Source organism: Phyllobates terribilis, unplaced genomic scaffold (assembly GCF_046119375.1).
Source record: "Phyllobates terribilis strain yellow unplaced genomic scaffold, ASM4611937v1 Scaffold_60__1_contigs__length_8166268, whole genome shotgun sequence".
In the NCBI taxonomy this organism is placed as follows: Eukaryota; Metazoa; Chordata; class Amphibia; order Anura; family Dendrobatidae; genus Phyllobates; species Phyllobates terribilis.
In genome coordinates this window covers 2,894,001-2,917,824 of record NW_027362820.1, presented here as the reverse complement: position 1 = coordinate 2,917,824, position 23,824 = coordinate 2,894,001, and the positions used below count along the sequence as shown (strand labels likewise).

Genomic DNA, 23,824 nt, shown 5'->3' with positions numbered 1-23,824 from the left:
AAAGAAGGGTATTGAAACCACTACTTGATGCCATCCGGGAAAATGGCCTGATGTACTCCTGGGGGTACCCATTCCAGCTGTATATTTTCAAAGATCCAAGCAACATGAGACCTTTCTGTGATGCCCTGGACATTCCATATATCTGACTGGCCACCTGCTCCACCATTGCCACAGAGAGTTCCAGCACATCACAGAAGGTGTTCAATGGATCAGGAACTTGATGGTGATGCTGCCAGATGGGAAAGGAACCTGCCAATCATATGAGCTCCTGAAATGAATCTTGTCTTCCCTGATGAGAGACAGTTTGCAGATACTTATTTCTTTAAGCATATAATTAGATATATCTAAATAGAGCATTAGGTGCCACTCTTCCACTATATAGAATGTCTAAGTTCATATAAGATCTTAGACCGACATATAAGTTGAGTTCACATGATACTACTGTAATATCAGGCTGTATTGCATTACTTGCTTTATATTCCATGGTTCCACCTAATAGGAATCCTAGAACTGAAAGTTTGACTTACGCCTGTAAAGACAACCTCCAGTTAGGGACTTGCATTGGGATCTGCTTGTTTCGCAATTTCCTACTGTTTTTATATATTCATAATCTATACTTCTTAGACACTGAGAGGTAGACGTCACTATCTACCGTCTATTCTTCCTCTTTTCTCTTAATCTTTCTCTCTTCCATTCCCCCTTTTTTTCATATAATATGGCACAACTCAAAACTTGTTCATTAAGTGTCAGAGGACTTAATGTTCCAGAGAAAGGAGCTCAAGTGTTTTATCGTAGGCATAAACAGCACGTACATTTTCTTTTTCTTCAGGAGTCACACTTTAGAGGCGATCATATACTGTACCTCTGTTTACTAATAACATTTTTCTGGGATGCCAAGATGATTAATATTTTGAAGTCTAAGGTGCTGAGTATAGGCCGCCAGAGATCACTGCCACGTACTATTGTAGAAACACTGTCTGACACGGAGAGGAGGTTAAGATCTCCGTCTACTCCAACATTTTGACTTTGGAAAACTTCTATCTCTCTAATTGTGACCAAATTAAGACATGCCGTCATTACTTAAACTAAAATATTTTGTGGGGGACCTTATCATCATTGGAGGTGACTTTAATTTTGTCTTGGATCCTTCTTTAGACGCGTCCCTGGGCTGGAGTCACCAATCTAAAACACAAAAGCTTTGCTAAACGTGCTCCTGTCTCAACCGGGCGATGTATGGAGGATACTACATCCAGACGTAAAGGATTATACCTATTATTCTCCTTTACACAATATGCATAGCCATATAGTCTTTTTCTTAATTAGCCGTCACTTGCCTACATGGCAACCTACATCTCAGGTAGGAACTGCTGTATGGTCAGATCATGCTCCTGTATATTGTAATCTGACTATGACGCACTCCACCAAGGCTTCACATGTTGGAACCTAAATGATAATCTGCTGAAGGACTCACTCACTCAGACCTTCTTGAGACTATAGACTCCTTCAAATATATGAGCATGATGAAACTGCCTTACCATTTAAATGGGAAGCACTCACATGTGTCCTCAGAGGGATAATAATAAAACATAGATAAAGGTTAAAAAAAGGAGAGAACAGCTAAAGTCTCCCATTTGCTTGAGCAGATTGTTCTCCTTGATAAACAACATAAACGATCTGCTTCCCTCCAGGTATACGCAGACCTGCTTAACGCTAGAAGGGAGCTAAAGTAGTTTCATGGATGGGGTACTTGCAAATATTGTGTAATTTCAGGGCACCTACTTATGGAAGGAACCAAGTGGAAGCTTCCATTCTCGGTACTAGATATGGGGCCTCCTCGAGAAAATGACTTAAAATGTCGTACACTAAAGTTAATATATAAGGCGTGGGATAGGGGTAAAAATATTCTGGGAATTGGAAAGTACACAAATTATACTCCTTTATGGCACAACTATAACTTACCAGAGCTACAGAAACTAAAAAATGTTAGTGAGTGGAAGGATAGGGGTATATGTTTGGTGTCACAACTCTTGAGGGATGGATTATTCAAGATGTTTGAACAAATAAAGGCAGATTTTAACCTTCCGCATAGGGTGTTTTATCAATATCTGCAAATACATATTGCATATACTACACAACTAGAATAAACGCCATACTGATTGATAGACATCACCCAATAGATACCATTACTACATCGTTGGATACAAAAGGTCTAATATCCCTTATTTATAGGCAGTTACTGGCCCTACATTTGGATAAATATCCTTTGATAGTTAAGACAAAATGGGAGGAGGATGTGGGTCCCTTATCTGAGGAGCATTTGGGGAAATACTGGATTTGACACCGAAACTTTCATTGTCGGAGTCACAAAGATTGTCCCGAATTCTTCTGATTCATAGGGTATATAGATCCCCAAGTATTTTATTTAAAATTGAAATACAAATGGATGACACAGGCACTAGATGTGGTTAAAATGATGCCCACTTGATGCATATGACGTGGGAATGTGTAAATATTGGCGACTAATGGAACGTGGTGATCGCTCTTGTACTATCTGTATCTGGGATACAACTTCAGTTGGAACCTAAAATATGTGTCCTAGGACTTCTGGGAGAAGATGTAGATCCAGACTCCCATATGGCAATAGCTAGCTCAAGAATATTATTCCAAGCCAGAAAGTTGTTGGCACTACATTGGATAGACAATTCTCCCCCAACGATAACAGAACTAAAATCCAGGATAAATAACACTCTATGCTTGGAAAGTGGATCTTATATTAAAGGAACGCTGTCAAGAAATCCATACACCTATGGGAACAATGGTTAATTACTACAGGTATTGCTTCAGAAATACTATACTGGACCATTTGTACATATCCCTGCAGTAAACCAGGAATTTATATCCTTATACCCAAGGTGTCAGCAAATAATAATTGTTTCAGTCCACACAATTGCCCATTCTTAGATATATTCTTTTTCTATTGATGTCCCAATAGGGAAAAAAAAGCCGTCAGGAAGTATTCAGATATTTATGTACAAATGTAAAATTACTATTCCAAAACCTTGTACTATAGAGCGATATTGGGATTTATATCATTGTAAACCGGTTGTTGTATTTGTTTACTGGTTTTTCTTTCTTTTTATTGTTTTTGTCACAAAGTTTATATGACAAAAACAAAATGTTGGGTTTTCTTTTGTTAAATAAAAATGATCTGATTGAAAAAAAGAAAGGAACGAAGATCTTTAATAGATCAAACGTATAGAAAATATCAAGATCGCATGTGAAGGTACTCGTATGAATTCACAGATAAATGTGGTCACTCATTGGCAAGGAAGTTACATCCAGACGTGTAAAGGACATACGGCTCCGGCAAAAATTAAGAGACCACTGAACAGTTTTCTATTGGAAAGCATGGAAAGACTGGTGGAAAGCATGGCAAGAGGAATGAAAGCTGTGATTAAAAATCATGGTTAGTCCACCAAATATTGATTTCACATTTAAAACATGAGTAATTTGAGGTCTGAAAGCACTGTTTCTCTGTTTCTTTTTTAGTATTTTGACACTTTATCATTTGCTGCAAATAAATTCAAAATTTTTAGCTTTGAATTTCGGAGATATGTTGTCAGTAGTTTATAGATTAAAACAACAATGTACATTTTACTCTATAATATACCTATAAACAGAAAAATCAGAGAAACTGAAAATTTTACAGTGGTCTCTTAATTTTTGCCAGAGCTGTATGTATCTAAAACAAAAGGAGCCCCACTGATATAAATTCATAACCCCACTGACATAGCTGACGCATTTCATTGCTGTTATAGCTCACTTCATAATATTCATGGAAAATACCACGACATGCCACCTAATTTTCTTGAAACAAAAATTGACAAATATATTAAGGACACTGCCGTTCCTTCCTTACAGACCCCTGAGCAGGAGGTACTAGACAAAGCTTTCACTAAACAACAGGTAGGAGAGGCCAATAAATCATTCCCTATCGGGAAGAGCCCTGGGCCAGATGGATTCAATAATAGATTTTATAACATGTTTGCACCTCTGTTATTACCATTAGTGTTCAATAATATCTCAGAAGACTCCCCCTTTTGCCCCCCAATCACTTGAGGCTCACATAACAGTTTTATCAAAGCTTGGAAAAGAACTAAATGCCTGCCCTAATGTTCATCCAATTTCAATAATTAATGTAGATGTCAAAATATTCTCTAAAATAATTGCATCATGGCTCTCCCACTACCTACCCTCAATTGTTAGCAACGATCAGGTTGGCTTCGTTAAGGGTAGAGAAGTGCGTGATAATACAAATAAAACGTTGTTAGTTTCACATGCAAAAAAAACAATGGATGCCAATGTGTCTTGTTTCTGTGGACGCTGAAAAAGTGTTTGACACAGTGCATTGGACTTTCTTGAAGAGCTCCTTACGAAAAATTGGGTTAGGCTCTTTCTTGTTATCTAAAATTCTATCCTTCTACACTGACCCTATAGCGATAGGGTAAACGGCCTTCTATATGACACATTTTCTATTAAAAAGGAGACAAAGCAAGAGTGTCCCTTATCACCTCTCCTATACACATTGGTGATGGAACATTTCGCGGTAGCATTACAAAAAATCCAGATATTAGTGGAGCTACTATAGACTCACATCACTATAAACTAGCTCTATACGCAGATGACTTGTTGCTCTGTTTCAAACCCAATGATCTCATTTCCTTCTATACTAAAGGAATTCAAAGAATTTGGCCAAGTAAGCGATTTTAAAGCCAACTACTCTAAATCAGAAGCAATAACATAAGACAACAGCTAATTTTTAACTTTCCCTTTAAATGACAGAAAGACACATCTAAGTACCTCGGTATACAAATTCCAGGGAACATGGATGATCTGTATAGTTTAAATTATATCCCTGTCCTTGAACAAACTCTTCAAAATTTAATGAATTATAGCTTCAATCCCTTGTCCTGGTTTGGTTGTATTTATGTGATAAAATGGACTTTTTGCCAAAACTTCTTTATATATTCCAGACCGTTCCTGTCTGCATTCCTCAGACCTTTTTCTCCTATCTCGACAACGCTATTAGGTAGTATGGGGAACGTCAAGGTCTAGGATACGTTTTAAAATATTGTGATGTTCCAAAAATAAAGGGGGGTACTAGTATGCCTGATCTAAAAAAATTACCATCAATCTTTGATTCTTATGAGAGCAGTCGACTGGTTCACGTCTGTGGTACATAAGCAATGGGTGAAACTGGAAGGGGACCTCTATCCCTGGATACTCACATCTCTACCTTGGATTGACTAAATACATGTACAAACTAAACAATTACCAATACCCATTCACCACTTTTTGAAAACATGGGATCAAGTCTTAATCTCTTCATCTATACCACGTAGGTTGGGTCCATTAACGCCCTTGTTTGGCAACCCAGATTTTCCCTCTGCTTCAGGTACGAACTCATTTCTATTCTGGGACTGATCTGATGACCTTAGATTGAGACACGTTCTCATGGGATCAGGCTCTTTTCTTTCCTTTATAGAACTTCGTGGCTCCTTTCCAATTAGGAGTCTATCCTGCCTGGCTTATTTCCAGCTCAGGTCATTTATAAATTCTCACATGTTACTAGTATAAAAGATGAACTCACTCTGTTTGAACCCTTAATCACGCAAGTAGGTCCTTGTACTAAACTTCTATCTTGCATACACAAAGCAACACAAATGGACACCAGCGATGACCCTCTACCCTTTACTGGGGTTGGGAGAAGGAATTGGGTAGTCAAATTTCAGAGAAGGATAGGCAAAAAACATACATAATGCCAGAAATGTCACTGACTGCGGAGACATCTCCATGTAGCGTCTTCACTCCGGATATCACTGTACAGGAGCCGCACAGTTCACACTGTGCATCCACTGAGGCCCCTGATCCTGTGACCCCTGACTCCTCCCCTCCTGTGACCTCATCACAGGTCCTGTACGCACAGAGCAGCCATATATGTGGTGGCGGATCTGCAGGTGGAGGTATGTGGAGATTCCCCATTACTGGGCGCAGGGGGCATTAACCCCTTCAGCACGGAGACTCTTGGGGTCTCTGTGTGGTGTGAACAGTGAGGTAACAGCTGTGGACAGAATGCGGTTTAGCTGGTTCCCGTCCACATTAGATCCATTCAGACGACTGCAGGATGAAGGACAGAAGCCCAGAGAAGTCCTCACACAACGCCATTATTCATCTCCTAGTACTATCACAGTAATGTAGATAGTAGTGATAACCGTCCACATATTCTCTTTATACCCTCCGGTGCGATGGATTTGGCCTCAGTGTCCAGGAAGCTTCACGGTTCAGCAATGCCCCTCCGCCATCTTCCCTCCACCTGAACGATTTACCCTTTCAATGCCACAAAACCGAAAGTTCTTTCAGTCACCAGTGTGTTCTCTTAGGAAATGTGTGGAAACGTTGGAGGGGTTAATGGCCGCGGGATTAGTGGGGTCTCCTATGTGCTCATTAATTCTCTGCCTTATTTACGGGAGGAGCAGCCGACATATCTGACATTACATCCCAGACACTGAATACAATATACCACAAATTCACTGCTGCAGATGATACATTGTGTAATGAAATGTTTTATTTAATGTGATTAAATCTATTTCTTGTGTTTGGCATATTTACATGGTGGACATTTATCAATGCCGCATCTGTGAAACCCCAGAGGTGTAAGCCAGGTTCTCGTTATGTGTTTCTCTAACGATTAATTTAGGAGACAGGAGTTGTGAAAGGGTCGGGGCCGAGAACAAACAACCATCTCATAAAACCATCAGATAACCATCTTGTGAGAAACGGATTCAGCTGCAGACTCCAAGGAAGAAACTGCTTGTTGTCTGTGGCCTAAAATATATAGGTTTTATTACTAGATGTATAGAAGAAAACTAAACACTGTAAAATAATAAATCTCCTCATATGTTTCCCCTTATTATCTCCAGTAATTGTATTATTACACAGGATTTTTATGATGTTACATAGGCTCATCATCTTCTCATTCAGGTTTCTACAATATCGGATCCTGTCAGTGAAGATCTTCTATATAAGAGAATTTTCTTGATTTTACCCATCAAGGATGGATATGGACAGAGACAAGATGGCGGAGAGGATATTACACCTCACCCTAGAGATCCTCTTCCGGCTTACTGGAGAGGTGAGAGATTCTGATGACGTCACATTACATCATTCTTATCTATGGGAATAACAGATGGACAGAACTGGAGAGGTGAGGACTCTGGAAATGTCTGTAGTGAGATTTATTAACCCCTTAACAACATTTGACGTACTAATGCGCGTCTGTGCCCTGGGACTTAAGAGCCAGACCCGTATTAGTACGTGATGGCGATCGTGCGCGCACACAGGCTGTGCGGGCGCGATCGCCGCCGGGTGTCAGCTGATTGTCACAGCTGACACCCGGTACTATATGCAGGGAGCGGTTACGCACCGCTCCAGCACATTAACCCCCGCGATGCTGCGATCGAAGTCGATCGCAGCATTGCGGTGGCAAGGGGAGGTGATCGCAGATACTCACCTCCTCTTCTGGCTTCCAGCGCAGTGCATCTCCAAACAATCTTCTCCCTGTCCAGCGCTGACAGCCTGCATGGCACAGGGATGGTGCTGCATTCCTGTGCCATGCAGGCGATCAGAGAAAAAAAAAGTGAAAGTCCCATAGTGGGACAAAGTAATAAAGTATAAAAACTATCAGAAAGTGAAAAAAAAAATGAAAAAAAAATTGCAAAAATATAAAAAAATAAAATAAAAAAAATAATCCACCAAAAATAAAAATATAATGTACCCATCAATAAATATTATAATAAAAAACAAAAAACAAACAAACAATAAAAGTACACATATTTGCTATCGCCGTGTCCGGAACAACCTGACCTATAAAACTGTCCCACTAGTTAACCCTTTCAGTGAACATGGTAAAAAAAAAAAAAAAAAAAAACGAAGCAAAAAACAATGCTTTATCACCATACCGCCAAACAAAAAATGTAATAACACGCGATAAAAAAGACAAATAGAAATAAAAATGGTACCACTGAAAACGTCATCTCGTCCCGCAAAAAACAAGCCGCCATACTGCTCCATCAGCCGAAAAATAAAAAAGTTATAGCTCTCAGAATAAAGCTATGCTAAAAAATAATTTTTTCTATAAAATTGCTTTTATTATGTAAAAGTGCAAAACATAGAAAAACTATATAAATGTGGTACCGCTGTAAACGTACTGACCCGAAGAATAAAGCTGCCTTATCAATTTTACCACACGCGGAACAGAATTAAAAAAAACAAAAAAAACAATTCCTGAATTGTTGGTTTTTGTTTATTCTGCCTCCCAAAAATCGGAATAGAAAGCGATCAAAAAATGTCACGTGCCTGAAAATGGCACCAATAACAACGTCAACTCATCCCGCAAAAAACGAGCCATCACATGACTGTCTGCCAAAATCTGGAAAAATTATAGCTCTCAAAATATGGCGATGCAAAAACTAGATTTTACGAAAAATGCGTCTTTTAGTGTGTGACAGCTGTCAGTCATAAAACCCCCATATGATTCTGGTATTGCTGTAATCACACCGACCCGAAGAATAAAGTCGTGTAATCACTTATACCGCACTAGGAACGGCGTAAAAAATAAACTCTCGGGTTAGGGTTAGGGCTAGGGTTAGGGCTAGGGTTAGGGCTAGGGTTAGGGCTGGGTTTGGGGTTAGGGTTGTGATGGGGTTGGGATTTTTTTCAAAAGTAAGAAAAAAAGATGACGATATGGCGACTAGTGTTGAGCGCAAGTGCTCGCTACTTGAGTTTGCATCGGGTGCTCTGGTATGCATTGAGTATCGTGGGTATTTGAGTGACATGCTCGAGTCTCCTCCCCATATGCTTCGCGGCCAGAAAAACTTTGCGGGGATTGCCTGCCATGCACGAGCGATCCCCGCATGTTTTTTTTTGGGTGTCTAATAACCGTGAAACATGCGGAGCAGGGACTCGAGCATGTCACTCGAGCACACGCTGTACATGGTGCATACGTGAGTACCCGATGCAAACTCAAGTAGCGAGCACTTGCGCTCAAGAGTAATGACAACTTATTCAATATGATGACCTAATGTTATCAAATTCTGTGTCGTACCTCTGGGTTCAAAATGTTCACTATACACCTTAATAAAATCCTTGAGGGGTCTAGTTTCCAAAATGGGGTCACTTGTGGGGGAGCTCCACTGTTTAGGCACATCAGGGGCTCTCCAAACGCGACATGGTGTCCGCTAACAAATTGAATTGAAAATCGGCTCAAATAGCGGACGCCATGTTGCGTTTGGAGAGCTCACTATGCATCTAGATAGGTGCCTTGGGGGGTCTAGTTTCCAAAATGGGGTCACTTGTGGGGGAGCTCCAATGTTTGGGCACACAGGGGCTCTCCAAAGACAACATGGCGTCCGCTAATTATTCAAGCAAATTTTACAATCAAAAAGTCAAATTGCGATCCTTCCCTTCCGAGTCCTGCCGTGCGCCCAAACAGTGTTTTTTCCCCACATATGGGGTATCTGCGTGCCCAGGGGAAATTGCACAACAAATCTTGGGGTCCATTTTTTCTTGTTACCCCTGTGAAAATTAAAAAAATTGGGTCTAAATTAACATTTTTGTGAAAAAAGTTAAATGTTAATTTTTTTCTTCCACATTCCAAAAATTCCTGTGAAGCACCTGAAGGGTTAATAAAGTTCTTTTGAGCACCTTGAGGGGTGCAGTTTTAAGAATGGTGTCACTTTTGGGTATTTTCTGTCATAAAGACCTCTCAAAGTGACTTCAAATGTGATGTGGTCCCTAAAAAAATGGTTTTGTAAATTTTGTTGGAAAAATGAGAAATCGCTGGTCAACTTTTAACCCTTATAGCTGCCTAACAAAAAAATTTTGGTTCCAGAATTGTGCTGATGTAAAGTAGACATGTGGGAAATGTTATTTATTAACTCTTTTGTGTGACATATCTCTCTGATTTAAGGGCATAAAAATTAAAATTTTGAAAATTGCAAAATTTTCTAAATTTTTGCCAAATTTCCGTTTTTTTCACAAATAAACGCAAGTGATATCGAAGAAATTTTACCACAATCATGAAGTACAATATGTCACGAAAAAACAATCTCAGAATCAGGGGGATCCGTTGAAGCGTTCCAGAGTAATTACCTCATAAAGTGACAGTGGTCAGAATTGTAAAAATTGGCCTGGTCATTAACGTGCAAACCACCCTTGGGGGTTAAGGGGTTAATGTCTCTCTCCATAACCAGGATTACACAGTAGTGAAGAAGACCTCTAGAGAGCGCTGTGAAGACCCTGTGTCTGAGGGATGGGGAAGACCCCTGAGCCCAATCACGTGGCCTGCACCTCATCCTCTGATATATGAGGACATCAATGACCAGAAGATCCTAGAACTCACCTACAAGATGATTGAGCTGCTGACTGGAGAGGTGACACTGCTGGGAATGCTGGGACTTTATACAGTAATGCTATGAAAGGATCGGGGGGATGACTGCATCATTGTATGTGTCAGGTTCCTATAAGATGTCAGGATGTCGCTGTCTATTTCTCCATGGAGGAGTGGGAGTATTTAGAAGAACACAAAGATCTGTACAAGGACGTCATGATGGAGGTTCCCCAGCCCCTCACATCACCAGGTAATAGACAGGACTAAATACACACGGCCTATAATTATCTGTATGTAAAGAATGAATTCAGTCCCTGTATGTGTTTCCTCCAGATCTATCCAGTAAGAGGACAACACCAGAGAGATCTCCCCGTCCTCTTCTTCCACATGACTGTAAACAAGAAGATCTCAATATTCCTCAGGATCATCAGGTAGATGGAGATAAGGTGTCATGAGATCTCCCCTATGATGTGTAGACGGCTGTGAAGGTCTTGTGTTCCATCTTGTTTTATCCACCAGTATTATATGTTTTATACTTGTGTAATGAGAACAGTGGAGATGACAGGATTAGAGCTGATCATAGATGTGACTTCTCCATCAGTCTGTGACTTTTACAATATTTGTTTCAGGGTGAATATCTGACCCATGTTAATACTACAGAGACATATGTGAGCGGTGATGAGCGGTGTAAAGAGGAGATTCCTACATATGACTACCCAGGTGAGTAGTAACCACTAAATGTAGAGAAGTTACCAATTCATCTCAGTCACCGGCTGTGGCTGCTTTATCGGTGGTGTAGTCCGGCCGTACCACAATCATGTGATCACCATTTTACTTCTAGACCACAACATTCTCCTCCATCCAAAACTGTTTAAATGACTTTGGGCATTGAAAGCCCTAATCTATAGAACTTCCAACCGGAAGGATCCACCTACCCTTTGAGATTAGGAGATGCTGACTCTTACCTGCCCAGATCTTTAAACTACAAAGCCAAATGACAGCGTACATAGAATTTGCTGACAAGTTAGAAAATCACATGAATAATAATATTATGACGGGCCTGTAAGAGAAAGCGGAGGGTAATGATGCTGTTGGCTTCCTAGAACCCTGATATCTTATTGGATGAATCTACCTTCCCTCCCTTCTGTGCTGCTGAATGTGCTCATATGGTCCCTACAAGACCAGGTCCAGTGTTTCTGGAAAAGTTTCATTTTTATGATCGACAACATTAAATGTGCAGTGAGGACCAAGTGTGAATTTCTGTACAATAACAACAGAGTTTCCCTTTATCCTGACTTTTCAATTTCTTTTAAAACTGACTAACTTCAAGGAGGATTATGATAAACTACATAAAAAAGCATTACCCCTGTGCCATGATATATCTCTGTGATGCTGAGTCACTTTTCATGGCCAAGCCGTGAGACAGGATAGTCAAGGAGTCCTGTAACATCCCTGGCGGCATGCTTACATGGTTTACCACCTCCCACCATGCAAGACCGCAATCTTACCTATCAGTCCAGGCTGCACACTTTGCTCCAGTGCCTTCTGTTTGCATGTCTCTTGTCTGATTGCTTAGGGCGGCGGCGCTGTTGCTTTCTGATTCTTATAGTTGCAGTGTGTGCACTCCTAATGCGTCCCCAACCTATTGCTGTGAGTCACTGGATACTTACACCCCCTCCACCCAGTAGGAGGTGCCTGAGCAACTCTTTCATTCAGTGTGTTCTGTGCAACTGAGTTGCCAGGTCTTGTCCTGTATCTTGCCTGTTTCTGCCACCCTGGGGGCTGTATACCCAGGCCTGTTACCTGTGACTTCTAGTCAGTTTCCGCCATCCTGGGGGCTGAGTTCCCAGGCTCGTTCCTGTATCTTGTTCCTGGTTCAGATCCTGTCTGAACAGTGTCCTAGCCCTTTACCTATTTGTCTCTATGTCTGTACCTTCCCTTTTCCTGCAGTGTCTGAACCTGCACCTAACTCCAACTCGTTGTCTCTGTACTTCTGTTTGTGAGTTTTGTGTCCACTCGCTACTTCATTGTAAGTACCTTGTGTGTATCTGGTTCTGCTCGTTCTGTTTCCCTGTCTCCTTATCTACTCCTGTGTTCCAGCTATCTTCTTGTGTTTTCCAGTCTGTTCCATGTGAACAGAGCCCTGTCCTGTCTACCGCATCTGCGGGTTTTGTTCTGCTCTGCTTGTCTACCGCATCTTTGGGTTTTGCTCTGCTCTGCTTGTCCATCGCACCTGTAGTTTTGCTCTGCTCTGCTTGTCCACCGCACCTGCGGTTTTGCTCTGCTCTGCTTGTCCACTGCACCTGCGGCTTTGCTCTGCTCTGCTTGTCCACCGCACCTGCGGTTTTGCTTTGCTCTGCTTGTCTACCGCACCTGCGGGTTTTGCTCTGCTCTGCTTGTCTACCGCATCTGCGGATTTTGCTCTGCTCTGCTTGTCTACCGCACCTGCGGGTTTTGCTCTGCTCTGCTTGTCTATCGCATCTGCGGCTCTGTTCCTGTATCATAGTCTGTACTGGTTCCTATTTTGCCTGCATTCCTACCTGCCAGTACCCACCTGTCTGCATATCAGCTGTGCCTGCCAGTACCCACCTGTCTGCATATCAGCTGTGCCTGCCAGTACCCACCTGTCTGTATGCCAGCCTAACCTGCCTGTTCCTGCATTCCCCGGTGTGGGTCAACAGCTGTGACCGGGGTTTGACCTGGAGTAGCAACTGGTCCCTCTGCTCGGTTCCTCCCTGGTTTACAGAGTCGATTGAGCCGCCGTGCGACCTTGGTCGAACCGGGTTGATACTTAGTCACGCCCCTCCAGGCACTCCTCGGTTCATGATCCAGTGGGATCACTAATCACGCTCACGCCAGTCAGTCCGGGCGTGAGCCTAACAAGTCCGAAGTCAAAAGCCAGGAGGGTACATCATAAACAAAAGAAAGAAAGAAGTAGACAGGTAACATTCCGTTCGTCAGAATACCAGGAGGATAGCGAATCAGAGCATAAGGGGTTAAACATACGGATGGTCAGAACAAGGTCAGGCAACAGAAGATCAATTCACAGAACATAAGGCACAGAGACAAACCTCACACAAGCTGAATGTACATCTGGCAGAAACAGCCCAGTTAAGTAGCCTGGCAATCACCTAGGATAATGAACACTTCGAGATAGCCAGTTCCTTTTAGTCTCAGATTGTACGGCTGAGCTGTCAATCAACACACTGACAGCTCAGCACAACCCTGCACCAGACTGGATGACCGAGTTGTCAGTAACTGCATCCCAGACACACTGAGTGGTAGAACCGTGACAGTACCCGCTCTTCTAATGGAGGCCACCGGACCCCCAAGCTTCCCAAGAAATTTTAGATGGAAGGTCCTGACTAACCAATCTGCCTTCACATCTCAAGCTATGACCCACGTTCTCTCCTCTGGTCCATATTCCTTCCAATGGATGAGGTATTGGAGGGAATTTCGGACCCTATGAGAATCCATAACCCACTGAAACTCATACTCCAAGCCACCGTCGACTGAAACCAGAGGAGGCGGGGAAGAGGGAGACAATGCCGAAGGGACAAACTCCTTTAATAGGGATTTATGAAAGACTTTAGTGATGCGAAGAGATGGAGGAAGCTTTAATCTGAATGCCACTGGATTGACCACCTCTAGGATCTCATATTGACCAATAAAATTTGGACCCAACTTTGTCGACAGCACTTTAAGTTTAATGTTCCTATGACAACCAAACCTTATCCCCGATCTTAAAAACAGGACTCACTGAACGTCTTCTATTGGCCTTCTGTTTTTTGGCGAATCTGAGCAGTCCCAATATTCTTTTGAACATCCTTTCAGACATTCCCAAATCTTAGTATTGTGACCTCCACCCCAAGCCATTCAGAAATAATCCTAGGAAATTCACCAAAATAGGGATGAAAACCGTAATTACAGAACAATGGTGAGGTTCCAGTAAACTGATTCACTCAGCTGTTAAATGGAAACTCGGCAAGTGTAAAAACGAAGACCTCCTGCTGAGCCGCCACAAAGCATCTTAAAACTTATTCCAAAGATTGATTTGTCCTGTCAGTCTGACCATTGGTTTGAGGGTGGTAAACAGATGAAAATGATAAGTCAATCCTGAGTTTACTACAAAAAGCTCTCCAGAATTTAGAGACAAATTGTACTCCCCTATCAGACACAATGTTAAGAGTGATCCCATGTAACCTTACAATATGAGAAAAACAACCTGGAGAGTGTCTCTGCATTAGGTAATCCTGACAAAGGAACAAAATTAGCTTGCTTGCTGAATTGGTCAACTACCGCTCTGATAGCAGTTTTCCCACGAGACAGAGGAAAATCCGTGATGAAATCCATAGACAGATGAGTCCACTGGCTTTCTGGAATTGTCAATGGATTCAATTCCCCAGCCGGCCGGCTATGACTGACTTTATCATGGGCGCAAATTTCACAAACAGATACAAAAATCTTTGATATTATTATGCATGCACGGCCACCAAAAAATCTAGCAATTGCTTTCTGTGCAGCAATAACCCCAGGATGACCACTCAAGATGGAATCCTGAAATTCTTGTAACACACACAATCTTAGGTACACAGGCACAAATAATTTAGATCCTGGAGTAGCGGAAGGAGCCAACGACTGGACTTTATGGATCTACTCCTCCAATTTCAAGGTTACCATAGAATCCACAATACCGTGAGGAATAATGGAGGATGCAGGTTCTGGAGGAGAAACTGAATCGAGACTACAAGATAATGTGTCAGCTTTCACATTCTTAGACCTTGGCCAGACATAATGTGACGCTGTGTCACCTTTCATGGCCAAGTCGTGAAGCAGGATAGTGAGGGAGTCTGAAGTCAGAAGCCAGGAGGATGCATCCTAAACAGAAGGAAGAGACAATGGCGTGGTCAGGTAACGTTCCGCTGGTCAGAATGCCAGGAGTATAGCGGATCAGAGCACAACTAGGTCCAAGGTCAGGCAACAGAAGATAAATTCACAGAACACAAGGGGCAGAGACAAACCTCACCCAAGCTGAATGTACGTCTGGCAGAGGTCTAGGAGAAACAGCCCAGTTAAGTATACTGGCAATCACCTGGGATAATGAACACTTCGAGATAGCCAGCGCCTCCCAGTCTCAGATTGGACGGCTGAGCTGTCAATCAAAGTACTGACAGCTTCAGCACGCCCCTTTACCAGATTTAACGGTTGAGTTGGCAGCAACTGCATCCCAGTCACACTGAGGGGTGGAACTGTGACAATCTCTAAGCCTTCACTGACTTGCCTCTTATTTTACATAATGCATTTAGTAGTGCAGGGTTAGGTAAAATAGGAGGCAGGTCAGTGAGCGATCAGTGAGCTGTCATAAGAGCATACAGATGAATATGTAAGCAGAGCACCAGATAGCGCACCCCCCACAGGCCGCCCCGGAGCAAATGTATATCATTATCTCCAAACTGAAAGTAAAGATAACACAGCAACCACAGGACGGATTTCATCAACCAAGGTATCATATTAATCAGTGTAATGGTGCCCACCAGACAGTGTATGTAGTTTACTGAGCACAATCCCGCTGACAGGTACGGTTTAAGATCTAGGAAGAGCTGACAATTAAACTCCTTTCGGAAGACCTTGCAATAGAACATATGGGGAAGTGAGAGATAATGGTTTAACTTCTTTTGAAGCATAGGAACCCTGTAGTGTACAGGTAATTAAACAAGAAAGTTATTTTAGGAGAAAACATGCCAAAAGGAGAGGGGTTTACTGCAGGAGAAGTGTGCTTTCCCAGGCACAGAACTTTTATTCATGCAGCACAGATTGTAGTCAACCCGGCTCCGGGGTTCAGACCGGAATATTGGGGTTGGTATCGATCCGATATGTATGAGATATAGATTTTCAGCATTATAACGAAGGGCGGATGTGACGCATTAACTCACATCAGCGGGGGGGTGCACTAGAATCACTCCAATTGAATAACGGTCTGATAGATGGTGCGAACAAGGTCATATTTGATCTTTATGTACAGGTAAAATCATGATAAAAAAATATGACATCAATATCTAGTGCCTGTGATCTTCAGAGGTGAAGATATCTTAAGTTGTTGCTCTCCTAAAATCCTTAAAGGCTGAGAACATCTCACAAACAGCCACACATGAGTTCATAAAGGGGAAGTGTGTGGGCGTAACTTAGGAGCTAATAAAAAGCAAATCCTGGGTCTGGATCATTGTCAGCACCTAGGAAGACATACAGTAGTTCGCTGTGGAGGTTCTGTCCAATTCCAAATCAAAGTGCTTCCCTTCGCTAACAGTGGGTGGATCTGCGTGACCCCTCTGGCTATGTATCTTTGACACCGTGCCTAATGACAGAAGCAGACTTCGCAGGAGCAGATCCCAGAGGAGATGGGACACACCATTTACAGAAGCCCTAATTTGACAAAATGGCAGAAAACCAGAGCAGTAGAAATCCTCATAAAGTGACTCCATTTTGGAAATTATAACCCTCGGTGAATTAATCTATAGGAGTAGTGACTATTTTGACTCCACAGGCACTTTCCAGAAATTAGCACACAGTGGATGTTGGAGAGTAAAAATTGCACATTTGCCATTTTACTGGTTCCCAGATTGTGCTCCAGGAGACATACACCGTAAATTAAGTGGGTTCTTCTCACTATAGTAATATCAAATACATGGATGCTAAATGTGGTTTGGGCGCACTGCGAGGCTCAGGAGCGAGGGGGAGATTTGACTTTAAGAGAGCGAATATTGCTGGATTAGTTTATGGAAGCCATGTTGCTTTTCAAAAGCATTTGAGTCACTAATAATATGGAAACCTGTCTATCCATTGACAGATGATGGACCTGAGTGTGGGCATGTTTTTTGCTTGATGAGTAGAAGTTTTTATTGGTATTATTTTTGACTGCAGAACATTGTTTGGTGGCTTTTTATTCCATATTTGTGAGGCAGAATGAACAAATAGTTGAACGCCACGCTCCACTGGTTCATCCTATGAGGATTTGCATTAGACTGTGAACTGTCATTAATTTGTGAATAATTCAATTTTTTAACATAACTTTTTATAGACAATTTAAGTACAAATGTTCAAAAATATAAAAATCAAGCATATATTATTCAAAAATAATAATGGTTTCTTTTTGTTGCCAGATGACTGTACCAGGAAATCAGAGGGACAACTGACATCTTCAATTTTTAAATCAGATGATCTTGAGATCCCACAGGATACAATTGAAGTGAATGCCATTACTCCAGATATACCATCATCCCTTCACAGCAAAGATCTGTCATCTGATCCTTTGAAACACGTCCTGTCTTCTGATCCATTACCGACTACTATGGAAAATCCAAGTCGCATTAAAAAACTAACTGCTCCTAAAGCAAATAAGTCATTTTCATGTTCAGAATCTGGAAATAGGTTTCCTCTCAAAAAGTGTTTTCTGAAACATCAAAAAAATCACACAGCAGAGAGCAGATTTTCTTGTTCCAAGTGTGGGAAATGTTTTAACTACAAATCACAGCTTGTTAGTCACCAGAGACGTCACACAGGGGAGAAGCCATTTTCATGTTCCGAATGTGAGAAATGTTTTACAAAGAAATCAAGTCTTATCAGACATCAAAGATATCACACAGGGGAAAAGCCTTTTTCATGTTCAGAATGTGGGAAATGTTTTGTAGATAAATCAACTCTTGTTAGTCACCAGAGAACTCACACTGGGGAGAAACCATTTTCATGTTCAGAATGTGGAAAATGTTTTGTGAAGAAATCATCTCTTCTTAGTCACCAGCACTGTCACACAGGGGAGAAGCCCTTTTCCTGTTTAGAATGTGGGAAATATTTTAGACAGAAATGTAATCTTGTTATACACCAACTAACTCACACAGGAGAGAAGCCTTTTTCATGTTCAGAATGTGGAAAATGTTTTAACCGGAAAGCTAATCTTAATAGCCACCAGAGGATCCACAGAGGGGAGAAACCTTTTTCATGTTCAGAATGTGGGAAATGTTTTAACTGGAAATCAGATGTTATTATACATCAAAGAACCCACACAGGGGAGAAGCCTTTTTCATGTTTAGAATGTAGGAAATGTTTTAAACGGAAAGTGCTTCTTGATAGCCACCAGAAAACCCACAAAGGGGAGAAGCCTTTTTCATGTTCAGAATGTGGGAAATGTTTTAGCTGGAAATCGCTTCTTGATAGCCACCAGAAAACCCACAAAGGGGAGAAGCCATTTTCATGTTCAGAATGTGGAAAATGTTTTAATCGGAAAGCGTATCTTGATGGCCACCATAAAACCCACACAGGGGAGAAGACTTTTTCATGTTCAGAATGTGGGAAATGTTTTAATCGGAAAGCGCATCTTGATAGCCACCAGAGAACCCACACAGGGGAGAAGCCTTTTTCGTGTTCAGAATGTGGGAAATGTTTTAACCGGAAAGCACATCTTGATAGACACCAAAGAACCCACACAGGGTAGAAGCCTATTTCATTTTAAGAATGTAGGAAATGTTTTAAACGGAAAGTGCTTCTTGATAGCCACCAGAGACCCCACACATGGGTGAATCCTTTTTCATGTTCAGAATGTGGGAAATGTTTTAACCGGAAAGCGCATCTTGATAAACACCAGAGAACCCACACAGGCTAGAAGCCTTTTTCATGTTCAGAATGTGGGGAATGTTTTGTGAAGAAATCACATCTTCTTAGTCACCAGAGCAGTCACACAGGGGAGAAGCCTTTTTCATGTTTTTAATGTGGGATATGTTTTACACTGAAATCATCTTTTAAAGGGAACCTGCCACCAGAAAAAACGCTATTAACCTGCAAAAATGGGCTTAATCTGCAGGTTAATAGCGTTACTAACTTGCCCGGCACCTGCACATAGCCAAACACTGCTGGGAGAAAATTAACTTTATTCTCCTCGGCAGCATTCAATTTCAGTCACGAGGGCAGTGCCTGTGCGGATTTTGTTACCGCTCGGAGAATACAGAACGGCTGTTGTAAACAAACCCCCAACTCTGACTACCACTGACTCTGCATGGGGGCTGGCTGTCAGTCAGTGCTGCGGTGCTGTTACAGTCACCGCTCCTTATACTCAGAGCGGTGACTGAACCAGCGACAGCACCGCCCCTGTGACTGAAACCGAATGCTGCTGAGGAGAATAAAGTTAATTTTCTCCCAGCAGCGTTTGGCTATGTGCAGGTGCCGGGCACGATAGTAACGTTACTAACCTGCAGATTAAGCCCATATCTGCAGATTAATAATGTTTTTGGTTGTGACAGGTTCTGATTAATAAGTATCTGAGAAGTCACACAGGAAAGAAGCCTTTTTCATGTTCAGAATGTTGGAAATGTCTTAACCGAAAATTGTATAATCTTTAAGGGGTTGTGCAATACTAGGACAACCCCTTGTCATTCCTCATGTTTGGCCTCGTTAAAGTAAAAACACTCATTCTCAGCTCCTGTGCTGGCGCCATTCCAGGCGTTTCTGGGCTCGCCTTTTCGGTGTTCATGTGAGGTTGTTACATCTCACAAGCCCTGCACCCAATCAGTGCCGGCTTCACTGTCCCTGACTTTGAATGTATTGAATATCAACAGGAAGCCAGGGCTGCGGTTGCTCTCTGACTTCCTCATGATGTCTGAAAGTGGTGTGAGGCAGTGAGTGGGATCATATTCGAGGGACGGTATATATTCGCTAGGATGCACATAGAGGCATATTGAACCCGCTGAAGTTCACTGCAGTCACAAAAACACCTGTGGTTGCAGTGCAAAATAAAAGTAAAGTTTGGACTTGGTCAAACTATTTGACCAAGTCGGATTTAATAAAACCCGGCATGGGATTTTATTTTTGAAGTGATCTACAGGTGGCAGTGGGACGGGTCACTCCTATTCCATTTAAACCTTTAGCAAAGGTTTGGTTGTGTCAATGTTTTATTTGCAAGTTGCAGAGCAGGAAGCTCTGTGCACTGCAAGCCTGAGTGAAGGCATAACACAGGCTTGTGAAGGAAGCCCAGAAGGTGCACCCCAGACTGGAATGGCGCGGCCGTCCCCCACGGCATCAAATTTACACGGACTGTTTGGATATCACAGCTGCGATCTGGAGGACAGCTTTTGCATTTGAGTTGGGAGTTTTGGCAAATAAAGACATTTAAGTTGAACTTTCCTTGGGTCACTGCCTCATTACCGCATAGTGTGAACACCGCCGCACTACAGTGGGGACATTGACATCAGTACTGATTGGGCACAGGGCTCACGTGACATACCAATCTCACATGAGTCCCGGAAGTGCAAGTGCTGACACCGCTGGAATGGCGCCGGCATGGAAAGTTTGTATTTTTTGTTTTATTTTAACAGGACCAAACATGAGGAATGAAAAAGGCTTGTCCAAGTAGTGGACAACTTTTTTATACATAAAAAAAATGAATTACTGGAAAGTTGTATTTTGTTGACCATCAAAAAGACTCCTATGGGGAGAAACTATATATGTTATTGACAAATTATACAAAAACATATAACACACAGTTGTATAATTAAATGAGAAAGGGAAATTACTTTAGAACTTACCATATTTTTTGACCTATAAGACACTTTTTAACAATAAAAAAATATTGCTAATAAGTGAGTGTGTCTTATAGACTGGAGGCTGCTTCCTGTGACAGAGGAGAACAATGAGACAGTTTCCTTCCTGATCACTGAGATAGCTGCTCTCTCTCCTCCAGCCCATACTTATCTAATTGATTGGTTTTAGAGCATAAGGGGACGGTACCGGGACCTGCTCAGAGGCTGTACGTCCTGAGTGAGCAGCTTAAGAACCTTCCACCCAATTAGCTCATAGATGTTTCAGATCATGTAACACTGTTTTACATATTTTCAAACTTTCTCAGGTTTAGTTATGAAATGAGCCATTTCTTATGATTTTGACCTTCTGCATTCAAATATGACAATGAAAATTTTTAGTTGTCTCTTATTTCTATGATATCAAAGAGTTTTCCTTTTACTGCTACATATAATTAATGCATAAAAGTTTCAACACTTTGAAACATTATTATTTTTGAAAATATAAAGATTCAGAATATTTTGTTATTCCAATTTTCTGATATTTACTTAGAGGAAACTTGGCAAGAATTCAAAAACCTAAAATCTGTCTAAACACTATTGTGAATCATCAACAGTTAAAGAAATTGCATTACAAAATTCGGTACTCATTCAGTGACAACTCTTTTTTGCTTGTCTCTTGTATTCCATCAGCTCTTCTCTTACAATTGTCCTTCAATAATCTGCAAGCATTGATGGATTCCATTTTCTTTGATGTCTTTTTTCCATAGCTGCAATATCTTGGTGAAGTCTCTCAGCTTGCTTGTCGCTCACTGCTCCGCAGTTTGGTGGACGAAGGTGATGTAAGAAATTAATCTTTAATTATGGGACCAAGATAGAGAAGGTGGCTTGTATGCCGATGATTTGCTCTTCTTCCTAGGGAAGGCTAGGGGGGGTCTCTGGAGAGCATGATGTCGACTATCTCCAGCTGACTTATTCCGTCCAAAGACCATACTGAGGAATAGAGGGCACTTATTACAGGTGGAAGAATGGCCAATCAAGCAAACAGGCAAGAGTTCTTTACAGTTAGAGCAGTCAGACTGTGGAACGCCTACCACGAGATGTAGTAATGGCAGACACTATTGTGAAGACCCTAGGTCTTCCGTGGGTGTAACACTACTCAGACAACACAGGGTGAGGGTAAAACAGTGTGGTAATACTTTATTGAACCACAAAGCGGACAATAAACAGATAGAATAGTCCCAGCAAGTACCCTATATGGTGCAAATGACAAAGTCCTCACCATTTCGCTGGCCTGCCGGGAATAGAGAAGCTGTGATTTCGGGGCTTCCAGGGTCGACTACACCCACCACTGGCACACCACTTTTGTAAGGCCCCCAACGAGAGAAGGTAACGAAAAGCTTAGAAAACTATCCGAGAGCAGTGAAGTCAGGGGCCAGGTGACCTGGATTCTTCAAGATGTCTCTGAGGGTTCAGCAATGGTCAATGGAGCAGATCTGTATTCCTCCAGCTGGGGCCAAAGTCCCCTAAGCTGGCCAGCTGTAGAGTGACACTGAATAGAGGCAGAGACCCCTTTTTATAGATCACAGTTGTCCTTTCAGCCACCATTCAAAGGTCAGAGATCAAGGTGGAAGGAGCTCATGACTCATTGTTTGAGCATTTAATCAACTTCCATAGTTTGTCCTCCATTTCTCAGCAAATCAGCAACTCCCTGGGCTGGTGTAATACGTAATCAGCATATTATCAAACTGTATTGCTTGATGACCCTATCTTGCAAGATTTACAGACAGTTCAAGTGCTTCTCACTAAATTAGAATATCATCAAAAAGTTAATTTATTTCAGTTCTTCAATATAAAGAGTGAAACTCATATGATATAGAGTCATTACAAGCAGAGTGATCTATTTCAAGTGTTTATTTCTGTTAATGTTGATGATTATGGCTTACTGCCAACGAAAACACAAAAGTCATTATCTCACTAAATTAGAATAATTTACAAAAAACACATGCAAAGGCTTCCTAAGTGTAACATCCCTGGCGGCGTGCTTGCATGGTGCACCACCTCCCACCATGCAAGACCGCAATCTTATCTGTCAGTCCATTCTGCACTCTTTGCTCCAGTACCTGCTGTGTCCATGTCTCTTGTCTGATTGCTTAGAGCGTCGGCGTGGCTTTCTGTTTGTTTCTTATAGCTACTGTGTGCACAGTCCTAATGCGTCCCCAGCCTATTGCTGTGAGTCACTGGATACTTAAACCCCCTCCACCCAGTAGGAGGTGCCTGAGCAACACTTTCACTCAGTTTGTCTTTTGCAACTGAGTTGCCAGGTCCTGTCCTGTATCTAGTCTGTTCTGCCACCTTGGGGGCTGAGTACCCAGGGTATCTCTGACTTCTAGTCTGTTTCTGCCACCCTGGGGGCTGAGTTCCCAGGCTCGTTCCTGTATCTTGTTCCTGGTTCAGACCCTGTCTGAACAGTGTCCTAGTCCGTTACTTGTTTTTCTCTATGTCTATATCTTCCCTTTTTCCAGCAGTATCTGAACCTGCACCTAACTCCAACTCGTTGTCTCTGTACTTCTGTTTGTGAGTTTTGTGTCCACTCGCTACTTCATTGCAAGTAGCTTGTGTGTATCTGGTTCTGCTTATTCTGTTTGCCTGCCTCTGTATCTAACTCCTGTGTTCCAGCTATCTTCTTGTGTTTTCTAGTCTGTTCCATGTGAACAGAGCCCTGTCCTGTCTACCGCATCTGCGGGTTTTGCTTTGCTCTGCTTGTTCACCGCACCTGTGGTTTTGCTCTGCTTTGCTTGTTCACCGCATCTGCGGG

At 42.0% G+C, this 23,824-nt stretch overlaps 1 protein-coding gene across 1 annotated transcript in view; it reads left to right on the top strand.

The window, feature by feature from the left end:
- The window catches only part of LOC141192380 (uncharacterized), a gene marked incomplete at its 5' end in the record, with an annotated part of 41,806 nt that extends 19,189 nt beyond the window's left edge, over window positions 1-22,617 (top strand). The window contains 2 exons of the mRNA XM_073661899.1: window positions 4,956-4,978; window positions 17,984-22,617. Of these exons, the coding sequence (XP_073518000.1) occupies window positions 4,956-4,978; window positions 17,984-18,932 (972 nt within the window). The remainder of the gene's footprint in view (window positions 1-4,955; window positions 4,979-17,983) is intronic.
- Window positions 22,618-23,824: the final 1,207 nt, after the last annotated feature.